Below are 12211 nucleotides of genomic sequence, written 5' to 3' on the forward strand. Positions count from 1 at the left end.
TCATGATGGTAACAGTGCCACCAACAGAAAAAGTTACTGGATTTCAGCCCTTGTGACCTGTGCCCCCTACACCGCTTGTTTCCCTTGAGTGCGACAGAGAATACTGTCCTGTTGCCACTCTAGGAGAAAGTTTCAACCACCAATCTGATCACATTCTTGGGAGGACAACTTCAGGCTCTTTGGGGTTTTGTCCTACAACTTCCAGAATCTCTAAGCTGCATAGCTAACAATGAGGGATGATGGAGTTACAGTGCAACAGCATCTAGAAATGACCAGTTGCCCACCCTGCATATACAGAGGGGGGAAATGCTATTTTTCCTTTATTTCAGGTAGCAACATGTTTTGGGCTGGTCCAGCTCCAGATGCTAAGAGGCACTCCTTTTCAACTACCCTTTGGTGCTTCATCAGCAGCATCATACAGAGATTAAGTTTCCTCCAACTAATGATTTTTAAATTGAAGGCATTGTTTTTATGCATAACTACAATGTTTTATTTTTGTCAATTTTAAACACAGTAACTGCATTCAAACTGTGTCTTTAAAGACACTGCTTAGTCTCAGGAAAGTCTCTCTTTGGTTTTCCAAGTACATATTACACAATTTGGTGGGCTGTATTTAACAGTCTCTGAATCAGTGTTTTACAAAATTCTGGTGCAAGTCCTTTAAATAAAGTTGCCTTCCTCAAAGTTTGTAAGGATGCTGAATGAGCATAATAGATGTAGTCCTCTTAAAAGGAACACAACTGAGTTATTTTCACTGGAAGCCAAGTAACTGAGAGCTATTTCACACAGCTCTCTTTAATACTGTGTAATCAGCATAACTTGATTTTTCCCAGCAATTTTAGGCAGTTGAACTGGTCTTTCAAATGGGCTTTGATTATACTTCAAAATACCACCTCTCCCTCTCAAAATCTTCTGAAAGCTGGTTGACCATGGGCATGATGCCTTGCTATGTGGAGATGTGCAATAGTACACAAGATGTGGCATGGAAACACAAGATGTGACAGTCTATGCATCCCATTCCCAAGTAAATGTGCACGGTACTGGTGCAGTCCCCACAGTTGTGTCAACTGTGTGGAAGTGGATAATACTTTTTGGTTTCTTGTCCACGGCCAGCCCACCATATGTTGTTCACCACACATAACAGTTCTTTCAGATATTTCCCAAGATACTTTCATTTCATTCATTACATTTCTGTACTGGCCAAGGTTCTCTAGGAAGTTTTAAAGTTTAAAACCTTAAAAATACAATATAGAAACATTGTATAAACATTACATGCAAAGAATATAAAAAGAAATCCCATGACAGATCCTATTACATGCTGTCATATGTTTGACAGCAGAGGAAGATCTTAACTCAGCACTCCAAGGATACCTAAGTTAGTGCTAGTTGGACCTCACTTTGAAGAGTGTTTCATACTCAGGTGAGACACCACTGAGAAGTGCCTCTGTCATGTTGCCATCCTCTGAACCTCTCTTGGCTGAGGCACTTAGAGGAACACAGATAATTGCAGTATATGAGTACATTCACATTTGAAGAGGTACTCCCAGATATTGCAGTCTCAGCCTGTCTTAAGACTATGGGTCAAAAACCAGTGCTCTGAACTGGGCTCAGAAAGAGGCACTCCTACATATGGCTAGCTAGGGAATGCTGGGAGTTGGAAGGCCATTTCCTAGCTATAAGATTGCACCTTGGGGACTCCTAAGCTCATTGTAACCTATTATGGCAACCCTAATTGGAAATCACAGTGTTATAAAATTGAATAGACATATAGAGGAAAATTGGCAAGTCCAACTCAGTTATATTTGCCTTAAAAGAGGAAACCTCTCAGAAATGAGGGAACTTGTAAAAGTTGAAAGGGGAAGTCAAGATATACCTGGAGGTTACTCAAAACCACGGTACCAGCATCTCAGTTAGAATGTATACCATAATTAGGACAGGTAGCACCAAATCCAAGAGGTTACCAGCATGGTTCAAGGAAGCTATTAGAGAAAAGAAGACTTTTCTTACCCAAATGAAGAAAACAAAAAGGAGCACAAGCTTGCACAAAGATGTATGCACACAATAACAGTTACAACAAAGCATTTTGAGGAGCATACTACTAACAACATCAAGGTCAACAATATAGATATATCAGAAGCATGAAATGATTTAGAGAGGAAGATGGAGTGTTGGTGAAGCTAAAGGAGTACTAATTGAAACTAATACGATTATGGAGAATGAATTCTCATTTCACTTCACTGCAGAAGACATAGGAAAGATACCTGAACTGATGCTTTCAAGAAAGGAATCTCAAGAACTGAGGCAAATTGTGGTGACAAAGATGAAGTTGTCAGCCACTGACAAACTTAAAGTTAATAAATCACTGGGCCCTGATGATATCCATTCTAGAGTTCTTAAAAGTTAAACACCTAAGTTTAGCTTAGGAAAAAGATAAGGAGACATATGACAGAGGTGTATAAAATCATGAATAGTGTGGAGAAAATGGGTAAGGAACATTTTTTTCTCCTTCATAGTATTAAAACTGGAATCATCCTATCAAACTGCTTGGTGCAAGATTCAGGACAGATGAAGGAAAGTATTTCTTCATGGAGCACATAAACTATGAAATTCTTTTCTAGTAAATGTAGTGATGGGCATTAATTTGGATGGTTTTAAAAAGGAGTTGGACAAATTCATGGAGGCTAAGGCTATCAATAGCAACTAAACCTGATGGTTGTATGTTATCTCCTAAATCAAAAAGCTGTATACCTATATTGATCAGCTGCTGGGGATCACGGGTAGGAGTGTACTATTTGGCAGCTGGTTCGCCACTCTGTCCTGTGAACAGAAAGCTGGACTAGATGGACCCTTGGTCTGATCCTGCATGGCTCTTCATGTTCTTGCTGCGTAAGATTGTAGCTTTATTCTTCACAGGCTACCTGCTAAAAGCACAGCTACAGAGAGCTACTGAAAAGGCCACCTCTACAGCCCTTTCCACTTCCAAAGCACCGAAGCTGGCATGCCTACACGTAGGGTCAAGGCTTATTAATTGCCATGCTTCAAAAATGTCCTGAGGAAAATATGCTGAGTACAGTAGTCTCATTAATATCCATCCATTTATTTTCAGTTCTGGGGTACCTCCGGAATCAAAGCGGTAAACTTTCGTACCGCTTCAGCTTTCGAACCCCTTCCCCCTATCCCAGTAGGTCCCTCAAGAAAATTCTTCAGCCACCGCTAATCACGCTTCCCCTCTTCTCTATCTTCCTCCCGCTCACACGCCTGCATTACGGTGCATTGTGGGAGATGTAGTTCTCCATAGCAGTCTCGTCTCGGGCTCTTGGAAGCCATACAGGCCGATAGAAAACTTCCATCCCCGAGGTGCTTTGCGCAAGTAGTAGAGCCTGCTCTCTCCGACGGGCGGCGGCTGGGCCGGAGCGTGTCGCGGGGGCGTCACGTCGGCTGGCCGTCCGTGAATAAGAGAGCGAGAGGGGGCGGGGGCTGGGTCGCCGTGTTGTGACGCCCGAGGGGACCTCAGAGCCTCCTCGCCCTTCCTCATCTCTCCCCTGCCGCGGCTTCCCTTTCTGTGGTAGCTCGGCTCTGCGGTTCTCCTACTGGACAGGGCAAGCGGGAGGGCGGGGGAAATGGCTGAGACCATCGCGGACACCAGGCGCCTGATCACCAAGCCGCAGAACCTGAACGACGCGTACGGCCCCCCGAGCAACTTCCTCGAGATCGACGTCAGCAACCCGCAGACGGTGGGGGTGGGCAGGGGCCGTTTCACGACCTACGAGGTCAGGGTCAAGGTGAGAGATCCTGACGGAGCGGCCTGCTGGCGGGGTCGGGGTTCAGGCCGGGCTTGTTCCGCTTAAGGAGCGCGGCAGGAGGCTTGGCTCGTCCACTGCTGTTCTTTGCTTCTGAGGGTGTCTTGCCTGTGCAACTTCCAAGTGCAGGGGCCTCTTCTGCTCTGCTCGCTCACAAATGTGTGTGTTGCCTGGGGCTGCGAGCACACCTGAGTGTCTTCTGAGGCTTCATTTGAGCCTCTTCTCTGTTCTGCGTTCATCCCCATCCCAGAGTTGGGAAGAAATCCTCACGTGAGGGCCCACTGGCTCCCTGGCACACCTTTGGACAAGATGTTGCAGTTCCAGGCACACAACTGATCTACCTTGGGCATTCTGACTTAGCGAGACTGAGGCTGACAGTATCTTCTTGCAGTTGGAGGTGAGGGAGGTGGCTGTGTGATAAACACACAGAGGAAATGCTTGAACATGTTCAAAGCGTTTTCCTTCAGCATCTTGTAGTCTTGAATCCTGAATGAATACCATTCATTGCTGTCGTGTTTGTATGCTAGTGCAGAAGCCCACACAGGACTAGGTTTTGAAACATACATTGTAGTTTTAAATTGTGTGTCTTCTAGATGATTGTGGTTGGAAGTGTCTCTCTCTGTGCGTGTGTGTTTCAGTGTTCCTTATGTTTGCAGTCCAGAAATGCAGGGTGTTTGGCTCTGCACTGTTCCACCCTAGTAGACCCATGTGCTGATCTATACTAAAATGGATGCTGGCCTCCTTATACCCATTGTGTGGGCAGGTCCTCATAGTATTTCTCTTCATTGATTATCCACTACAAGAGATGCAGATTTTTCAGAAATGTCGAAGATGGCGGAAAAAAGAGTTCTAGTTTTTTCCTCCTTTCAATGAAAAGTTTTTGCAGAAATGAAAATGCAGATATATGCAATATTTACTTGTCAAATCTCATGTTCTTTTAGTGCTTTAACAACATAAAAGACACCATGCAAGTTGAACTGTTTGGAATATTTATTACATTTACAGACTATATATGGCCACTTTGGGTGTGTCAGGGGTAAAATCTGTCCAGATGTAGCTTACATAAGACTCCTGTGTATATTTACCAAGAAGTATGCTTACCTGTCTACTAGAATGGAGTGCATTGGATGCAGCCTCAAAGGATGAATCTTTATTTAAAAACAACATTGGAAATATAATGGGTACTAGAAAATTGCACTTTGTGCTATGGAAGCACATCTATCTTTGTTTTTGCCATCTGGGTAGTAGGAAAAATAAATGTTGAAATGGGAAACCACACAGTATATAAGAAATGAAAGTGCATTTAGAGAAATAGTTCCATGCAGTTACAATACTGAGAACTAGCAGCATGTTTGGGTATTGATTTACACTTAAGAGCGAAAGCAGTTACCATATTTTTCACTCTATAAGACGTGTCCGACCATAAGACACACCTAGTTTTTAGAGAAGGAAAACAAGAAAAAAAAATCTGAATCAAATGGGCACATTATCACAGGCACATTCCCCATCACTTTCCCATGGGCTGCACATCTGACAGATTTACTGCACACACATATTCGCTCTGTAAGATGCACAGACATTTCCCCTTACTTTTGAGGGGGGGAAAGGGCATCTTATAGAGCAAAAAATACGGTAACTCTTCAGTGGTGTGTTGCCATTTTCTAATGTGTTGATTTTCTTGTATGAAAAACTTTGTATTAGTCATTTTGAGTGAGTACAACTTTTCATACATTCCGTAAGGCAATACTTCATAAGAGTTTTGCAGTATTCCATTACATTTCCAATTTTCCATTAGAATAAAATCCTCCTGCCATTTTTTTCCCTTTGGAAAATGCCCTGGGAGAAAAATGTAAAAACATTTCCCCCTTTCCCCTGGACTTTCACATGAGTCTGCTGTGTCTCCAGATATTTGGAACTTCAACTCACAGAAATCCCAGTCAGCATGGCCAATGTCAGAAATGCTAAACATCTGGACGTTTACTTTCTTTTCAGACCTGCATTATAGCATCAATTCTATTGTAGAAAGACTGAGTTTGGAGTGGCCCTTGAATATACATTTGGTGTCGGAGATTACTATAAATTTCCTCAGTAGGTGACAAAAGGAACCAGTGCTATTGAAAGGACCAGTCAAATCATACCGAAAGATTATAACTAGTATATAATTGTGCTGTGTCTGGCATCTGGTAAACTGGTAGTATATTCAATGCCTTAGTTTGGGTTCATCAGTTGTATTTCAGTGTGTTTGTACCATACTTTGCTCTCCTGAAGGAGATCCAAAGCGTAGTCATCCGGAGGATGATACAGCTTTCCTGACTGGCTAGTTACATTCTCTGCATTCCTGTAACTTAAAGACTAACCAGGGGAATGCACTGTGCTCCGTAACTGCTCCCAGTCACCATGTTGACTTACCTCTCTGATATCATGGCAATACAATCTCAAGGCTGACCCAGTTGAAAATGTAAGACAGTTGAGCCTCATTGTGTGGGTTGGGGAGAGATTGTACATCTCCTAGAGCAGGGGTCCTCAAACTTTTTCACCAGGGGGCCAGTTGAAAGCTGCTGGTGCTGGACATGGGCGGGAAAGGGTGCCCATGGCGGTGGTTGGGGCAGGGGTGGTGCGTGCAGGCGCGGGGGTGGGGTGCACGACAAGGCAAGGCGAGGCAAGGCGCGGGCGGGCGCATGAGGGGAGGCGGGTGTGGGTGGGCGGGCAGGCACATGCGGTGAGGGGAGGCGTGGGCAGGGGCGGGCACGTGCCACAAGGGGGGCACACAAGGCAGCAACTTGCTCGCTTGGAGATTGTTTTCTCCGAGCGAGCAAACCGCTGCCTCCCCACGTGCGGGGTGAGGTGGGCAATGTTGGATGCATGCCTGGGTGCGGGCGGGCGCACACGCTGCGGGTCCAAATGGGCATGGCAGGCCGGATAAATGGGCATGGCGGGCCAGATCTGGCCCCTGGGCCGTAGTTTGAGGACCCATGTCCTAGAGGTAAAACAGCAAATCAGTGACCAGCACTGTATCACACTACCTCCCCCATAAATGTCTTAGTTGTACACTTTGGAACAGCTTGACCAAGAAAGTCTAAGGATTTATTATAGACCTGGATCTCCACAACATGGAATTCCATCATGTGTAACTAGCCATGATGGGTTGTTGTGTCATTTGAACCCAGTCCACTTATTTTTGGGAACAACTCATGCTGACAATCCAGGGCTTCTTTAATGGTTATTCATGCCATCTTCCATGCAGAATTGTCATATCATCTAAACCTGGGAATGCCATTTTATTGTGTGTTGCAGGGATTGGTTAGTGAGCCTCTTAGCAAGAGCCGCTCTTTGTAATTCACTCATGCTACTCCCAGTGATTGCACCTTCACCAGTGCCTAAGCAGCTCTTTAGCATCACAGGCTCATCTTTCTTATCTTTTGGTCCCACAATATTGTGCAAATGTATTCTTCTTTTTCCTGGTCTTTTGCAAGTGCAGACTTAGGACTGTCCTATTTTTCCTGATCAATTTCCTTGTGCGCTTCTGCTGTCAAAGGGTACCTTGAAGAGGAGAAGGCAGCATACAAGGAAACTGGCAAGGTCAGACTGTCTATAGGCTAATCTGCTCACAGTTGCTAGGTACCTTTTGCCAAGTTGTCAATTGCAAAGCACCACTAAAGGGGGCAGGGCAAAAACAGCAAAAGAAAATGCATCAAAAGTTGGGGAGGATAATATCTTCGCCTTGCAATGTAATAATCATGATATAAAGTGTTGAATTGACAGTTCTCAGGCCATTCATCTTTTCAACACTAACCCGAGCCCCCTGACACTCCAAAAAGGAGGGAGATTAACTCCCCACACCTTTTCATGGCATATTAGCCTATATGAAGTGTTGCCTTGTCAGTTTTCTTGTAGCCCCTTGGCAGCTGAACCATACAACAAAATTAGTCAGGCAAGGCTACAAGCCTCAAGAATGTCCTTCTAAAAGACCAATAATAAAAATTAGATCTGAGAGAACTGATCATGTTCAGCCTTGAGAAGAGAGGACTGAGGGGGGCCATGATATCCCTGTATAAGGACCTCAAAGGCTGTCACAAAGATAAAGGCCAAGATTTCATCTTGCTGATGCCAGAGTGTAGGACACGGAATAATTGATTCAAGTTGCGACAACCCAGATTCAGGCTGGACATCAGGAAAAGCTCCCTCACTGTCAGAGCAATACAACAGTGGAACCAGCTGCCTAGAGAGGTGGTGGGCTCTCCCACATTAGAGACATTTGAAAAGAAACTGGACAGCCATCTGAGTGGGATGGTGTAACTCGGTATCCTGCAGTAGCAGGGGGTTGGACCCGATGGCCTTCATGGCCCTTCCAACTCTACTATTCTGTGCTTCTAGCATGAAACAAAGGTGTGTTGTCACTGATATTTACTCTTGCTATGACCCACACATAAGCTTGTAGAAGAGCTGGGAATGATCATGTGAGCTGGATCTATTAGCCAATATGTTTGTAGATTGCTGAAATTAGGCAAAGTCTAGGATTCTAGGATGATCTCTGGCTTGTCTTATCTGAACTGCTTGTGTAGATTGCTTTCAAAAGGTCCTGTGTTCAGTTCCTATCATCTCCAGTTAAGGAGGCCTTGGCCAAAGGGTCTGGGGAAGATCTTTGCCTTCAGGTCTTAGGAAAGGTACTACCAGTTGAAGTAGATTATGCTGGCTCAGATGGACTGGTACCTTGACTTCGTATTAGGCAGCTTGGTACTAGATGAAAAAGAACTTAACTTGAATTGTCTAACTAACAAAGGTTCATTGACTACAACAGTACTTTCCCTCTGATTAGGTAGCTTGCTACTCTGGAATTTGATTGTCTCTGCTTGTCACTTAAATTTGTATCTTGTTCTAGTAGAAAGGCTCAGGACATCTTACACGGACCTAATGAATCAAAGTGTGCCTGCTATATATGTAGGCCTTTAGCAAGGATAAACGAAGCAGAAGATTTTGTGCTGTGTTCACAATGTGCTTCACTGTGGAGTTTGGAGGCCTGTGTTATGGTAGATTCTGCTTACGTAAGGATACAAACTAAGCACTCCAAGAATAAATTAGCAAGATAGTGCCAGTGCTAAAGCACATGCACAGAATAGGTGTCTATCCAATGCTACCCCATCACTAGGCTTGTTTCTGTTGTGGACCAGCTACAAGTTCCTGGCAGAGCAGTTCTTTAGGGCAGCTCCAGTAAATTTGAGTAAACATAATGAAGACTCTGAAGGCATGAATGCAGTCCAAGACATTGAAGACATTGCAACCTCTTCACCACATGGAGGCAACAAAATGTACTCTTTGCTATTAACTTATATTGCTGTAATCAGATTATATGAATGAACATGCTCTCAATTGTCTTCTAGATGATCTGTGGATCAGAGTCAGTATTCAGTGCTCAGTCTGAGGGTGAACTACCAAGTGCATCCAGATATAGTAGGGCTGTGTCCTGTGGGGGCCATTAGGTTCTGGCATAACTTTGGTTTGACTTGCAAATGGACTGGTTTTTCCTGGACTTGGTTCCATTAGCTTCCCTGTTTTTAGCCTAGCAGTAATTGCTGAGCAACATGCAACTTTTCTTTTTGGTTATTTTTTTGCCTTTCTTCAGAGACATGAGCTGATGTGTAGAAGGTTATCTTATTTTCTGAGCACCTCTATAGTACAGGATTGGGCAACTTGTATTTCTGTAACCAGATGTTATAAATGAACATTGATGGGCTTCTAGATGATCTGTGGAAACGGGTCAGTAACTGTCACCAGTCCTAGTTAACATAGTGTGTAATGAGAGTTGATGGGAGATATAGCCCTTCAGAAGTTTTAATGTACAAGCTGCTTATCCCTGCTATAATGCATAGGTTAAGCAGAGTGTCATAACCATGAAAATATGCAAATTGATTTTATGCTACATAACTTCCAAAGTATTTTCAGTGGCAGATAGAGGAAAACTGTTACACAGAAAAGCATTAGTATCTATGTAGTTAACTACATAGTTAATTCTTATAGTTCCCTTATAAAGATCAGAACACTCTTAATACGACTAGATAGTTATAAGTGGAAGCTTTCCCATTTGCTGCAATACTCAACACAGTTAGAATGATTGGCTAAAATAATGATTCAGTTTCAAAGAGCAACCTGTAGATCATCAAAACGTTTCCATTCCTAAACTTTGGTTTAAGTGACAGTGTGAAAAAGCAGTCTTTAGCTTCAGGTTCAGTTTAATATAAGTTGCTGGAAACAACAATAGGAAAGGACCATTATTGTCTTTATGTCCTGCTTGTAATCTTCTTAGAGTCAGCTGGTTGGCCACAAGATGGAATTTTGGACTGATCCAGCAGTTGTAGCTGCTCTCCAAACTAGTTATTCATTACATTATGCCTTTTCCTTTCAGAGAACTCAAGGCAGCTTATATAATTCTTCTCCTCTTAATTTTATCCTTACAGAAACATCCCTGTGATGTGTGTTGGGCTGAGAGTCCGTGACTGGCCCAGTGTCATCCAGTTAGCTCTATTACTGAGTGAGGACTAGAACCCAAATCTCCTGAGTCCCAGTCCTGCACTTTTAACTACTATACCACACTGGCTCTCAACTATGTGTTATTAATAAGTATAATGCTCACTTACAAATTCATTTGGTACTTTTGCCACTCTGGAGGGGCAGCAGACTCAACAGTGGGGTAAGCCTTCATAGTCATCAGGTTATGGCAACCCAGAATACAGATTGTGTAAAAGTTGTCATTCAGTTGTGGGTTGCTGCTGTATCTGAACCCTGTACAGTGGTACCTCGGCTCACAAACGCCTCAGTTCACAACCAAATCGGGTCACGAACAGAAATTTCAGAAAAATTATGCCTCATGGCATGAACTCCGCATTGGGTAATGATTACAGTTGCGCTGTCTTCCCTGCACAAGTGCAACCGTGATCGCACCATCTTCCCTGCGTGACCGTGGTAATGCTCGGAGCGCGGGGGAGAGGACCACAGTCATGCTCATGCAGGGAAGATGAGTGCGATCGTAGTCGTGTTAATGGGGGGAGATGGCTGTGATCGTGCTTGGGGGGAGATGGCTGCAATCTTTGTTGTTCTTTGTTACTTTGTTTTAAATTTTTGTGATTTAAAAAAATGCTTACAGAATGGATTAACCTTATTTACATTGAACCTTATGCGGAAATTTGACTTGGGTCATGGCCAATTTGGGTCGCTACCAGAATCGTGGAATGGATTAAGTTCGTGAGCCTAGGTACAACTGCACTATGGCTTAACTATGGGTTTTTAACCACAATTACGACACATTTCACAACCCAAAAAGAAAACATGGGTTTTCTTCCTGGATTGTTCATAGTTAACACCCCATAGTTAAATCATAATGCAGCATTTACATGTAATGACAAGTTATGATTGAGGGACAACCCATACTCTGGCCTGTCATCAAATCAGGCCAGTCTTACAAGCCATGAGGTGGTTTTGAAATCTGATCTAAGGTGACAGATGGCATCAAATGAAATCTCAGTACTTTTTTGTGAATGATTGAGAAATATTGTAGCTCATGCTGACATTCAAACACATAGTGCCAGGAAATAATATTTCTGATGTTGGATGACTAATTATGCTGCATAAAGAGCTCTTTGGCCTGTTTTAACTTTGCCTTGTTAGATACAATGTGGTTTCTAAACTTTACTTCTTTACAGCACTATGAATCATCACATTTGTTTTCTCAGCAAAAAATAAGAGTATGCCTTAAGTTTCATCTTCTCCAAGTCCAAGCAAACTTACATAGTCATTATTTTAACCCAATGGTTGAAAACATTGCTTAAACCCTCATTTAATCTGGAGTCTACTAGTTTCTGATTTAAGAAAAGAGTGTGTAAGCATAGGTACACCTCAAACTCTTGAAAGCATCTGGGAGTTAATTGTCTTTGATTTTGCATTTCCCACCCTATAAATTGAGAATATAAGCTGGACCTGAATGTTCTCAAAGCAGGTGAAACCTTCATCCTTTTCTACTGATGTAGCTGCAAACCAATTGGATTGTTCATCTACCATCTTAGCCACATGGAGATGCTTTGACAATCCTTCAGGTGTAGAAAATGCAATCCTCAAATAACAGTACAGGGCTGTTTACCCAGTGCTGTGTGCATCCAGTTATCATTTCTGCTTACAGGTTATACCCCAGGAGCTGCAGTTTCTATTAACTGATGATCACAGTTCAGGCTACAATAAGAAGTAAAGTCTGTTAACATATGGCATAACCAGTGAAGCTTCTCCAGTAAGGTTGTTGTTGTTAGTTGCGAAGTCGTGTCCAACCCATCGCAACCCCATGGACAACATTCCTCCAGGCCTTCCTGTCCTCCACCATCCCCCGGAGTCCACTCAAGCTCACACCAACTGCTTCAGTGACTCCATCT

At 43.3% G+C, this 12211-nt stretch overlaps 1 protein-coding gene across 4 annotated transcripts in view; it reads left to right on the forward strand.

Annotated features, from left to right (window-relative positions):
* Positions 1 to 3437: 3437 nt before the first annotated feature.
* Positions 3438 to 12211, forward strand: part of SNX3 (sorting nexin 3) — a 40142-nt gene continuing 31368 nt past the window's right edge. For 2 of the 4 annotated variants that reach the window (XR_006414408.1, XM_044426874.1), the window contains exon 1: positions 3438 to 3782. Coding sequence is in view for 3 of the 4 variants with exons in the window: in XM_044426874.1 (XP_044282809.1) it covers positions 3621 to 3782 (162 nt within the window). In the remaining variant the exon portion in view is untranslated. The remainder of the gene's footprint in view (positions 3783 to 12211) is intronic. The other 2 variants (XM_044426866.1, XM_044426859.1) reach the window with 2 other exon arrangements.

This window comes from Varanus komodoensis, unplaced genomic scaffold (genome assembly GCF_004798865.1).
Source record: "Varanus komodoensis strain SLA01 unplaced genomic scaffold, ASM479886v1 scaffold1, whole genome shotgun sequence".
Taxonomy (NCBI): Eukaryota; Metazoa; Chordata; class Lepidosauria; order Squamata; family Varanidae; genus Varanus; species Varanus komodoensis.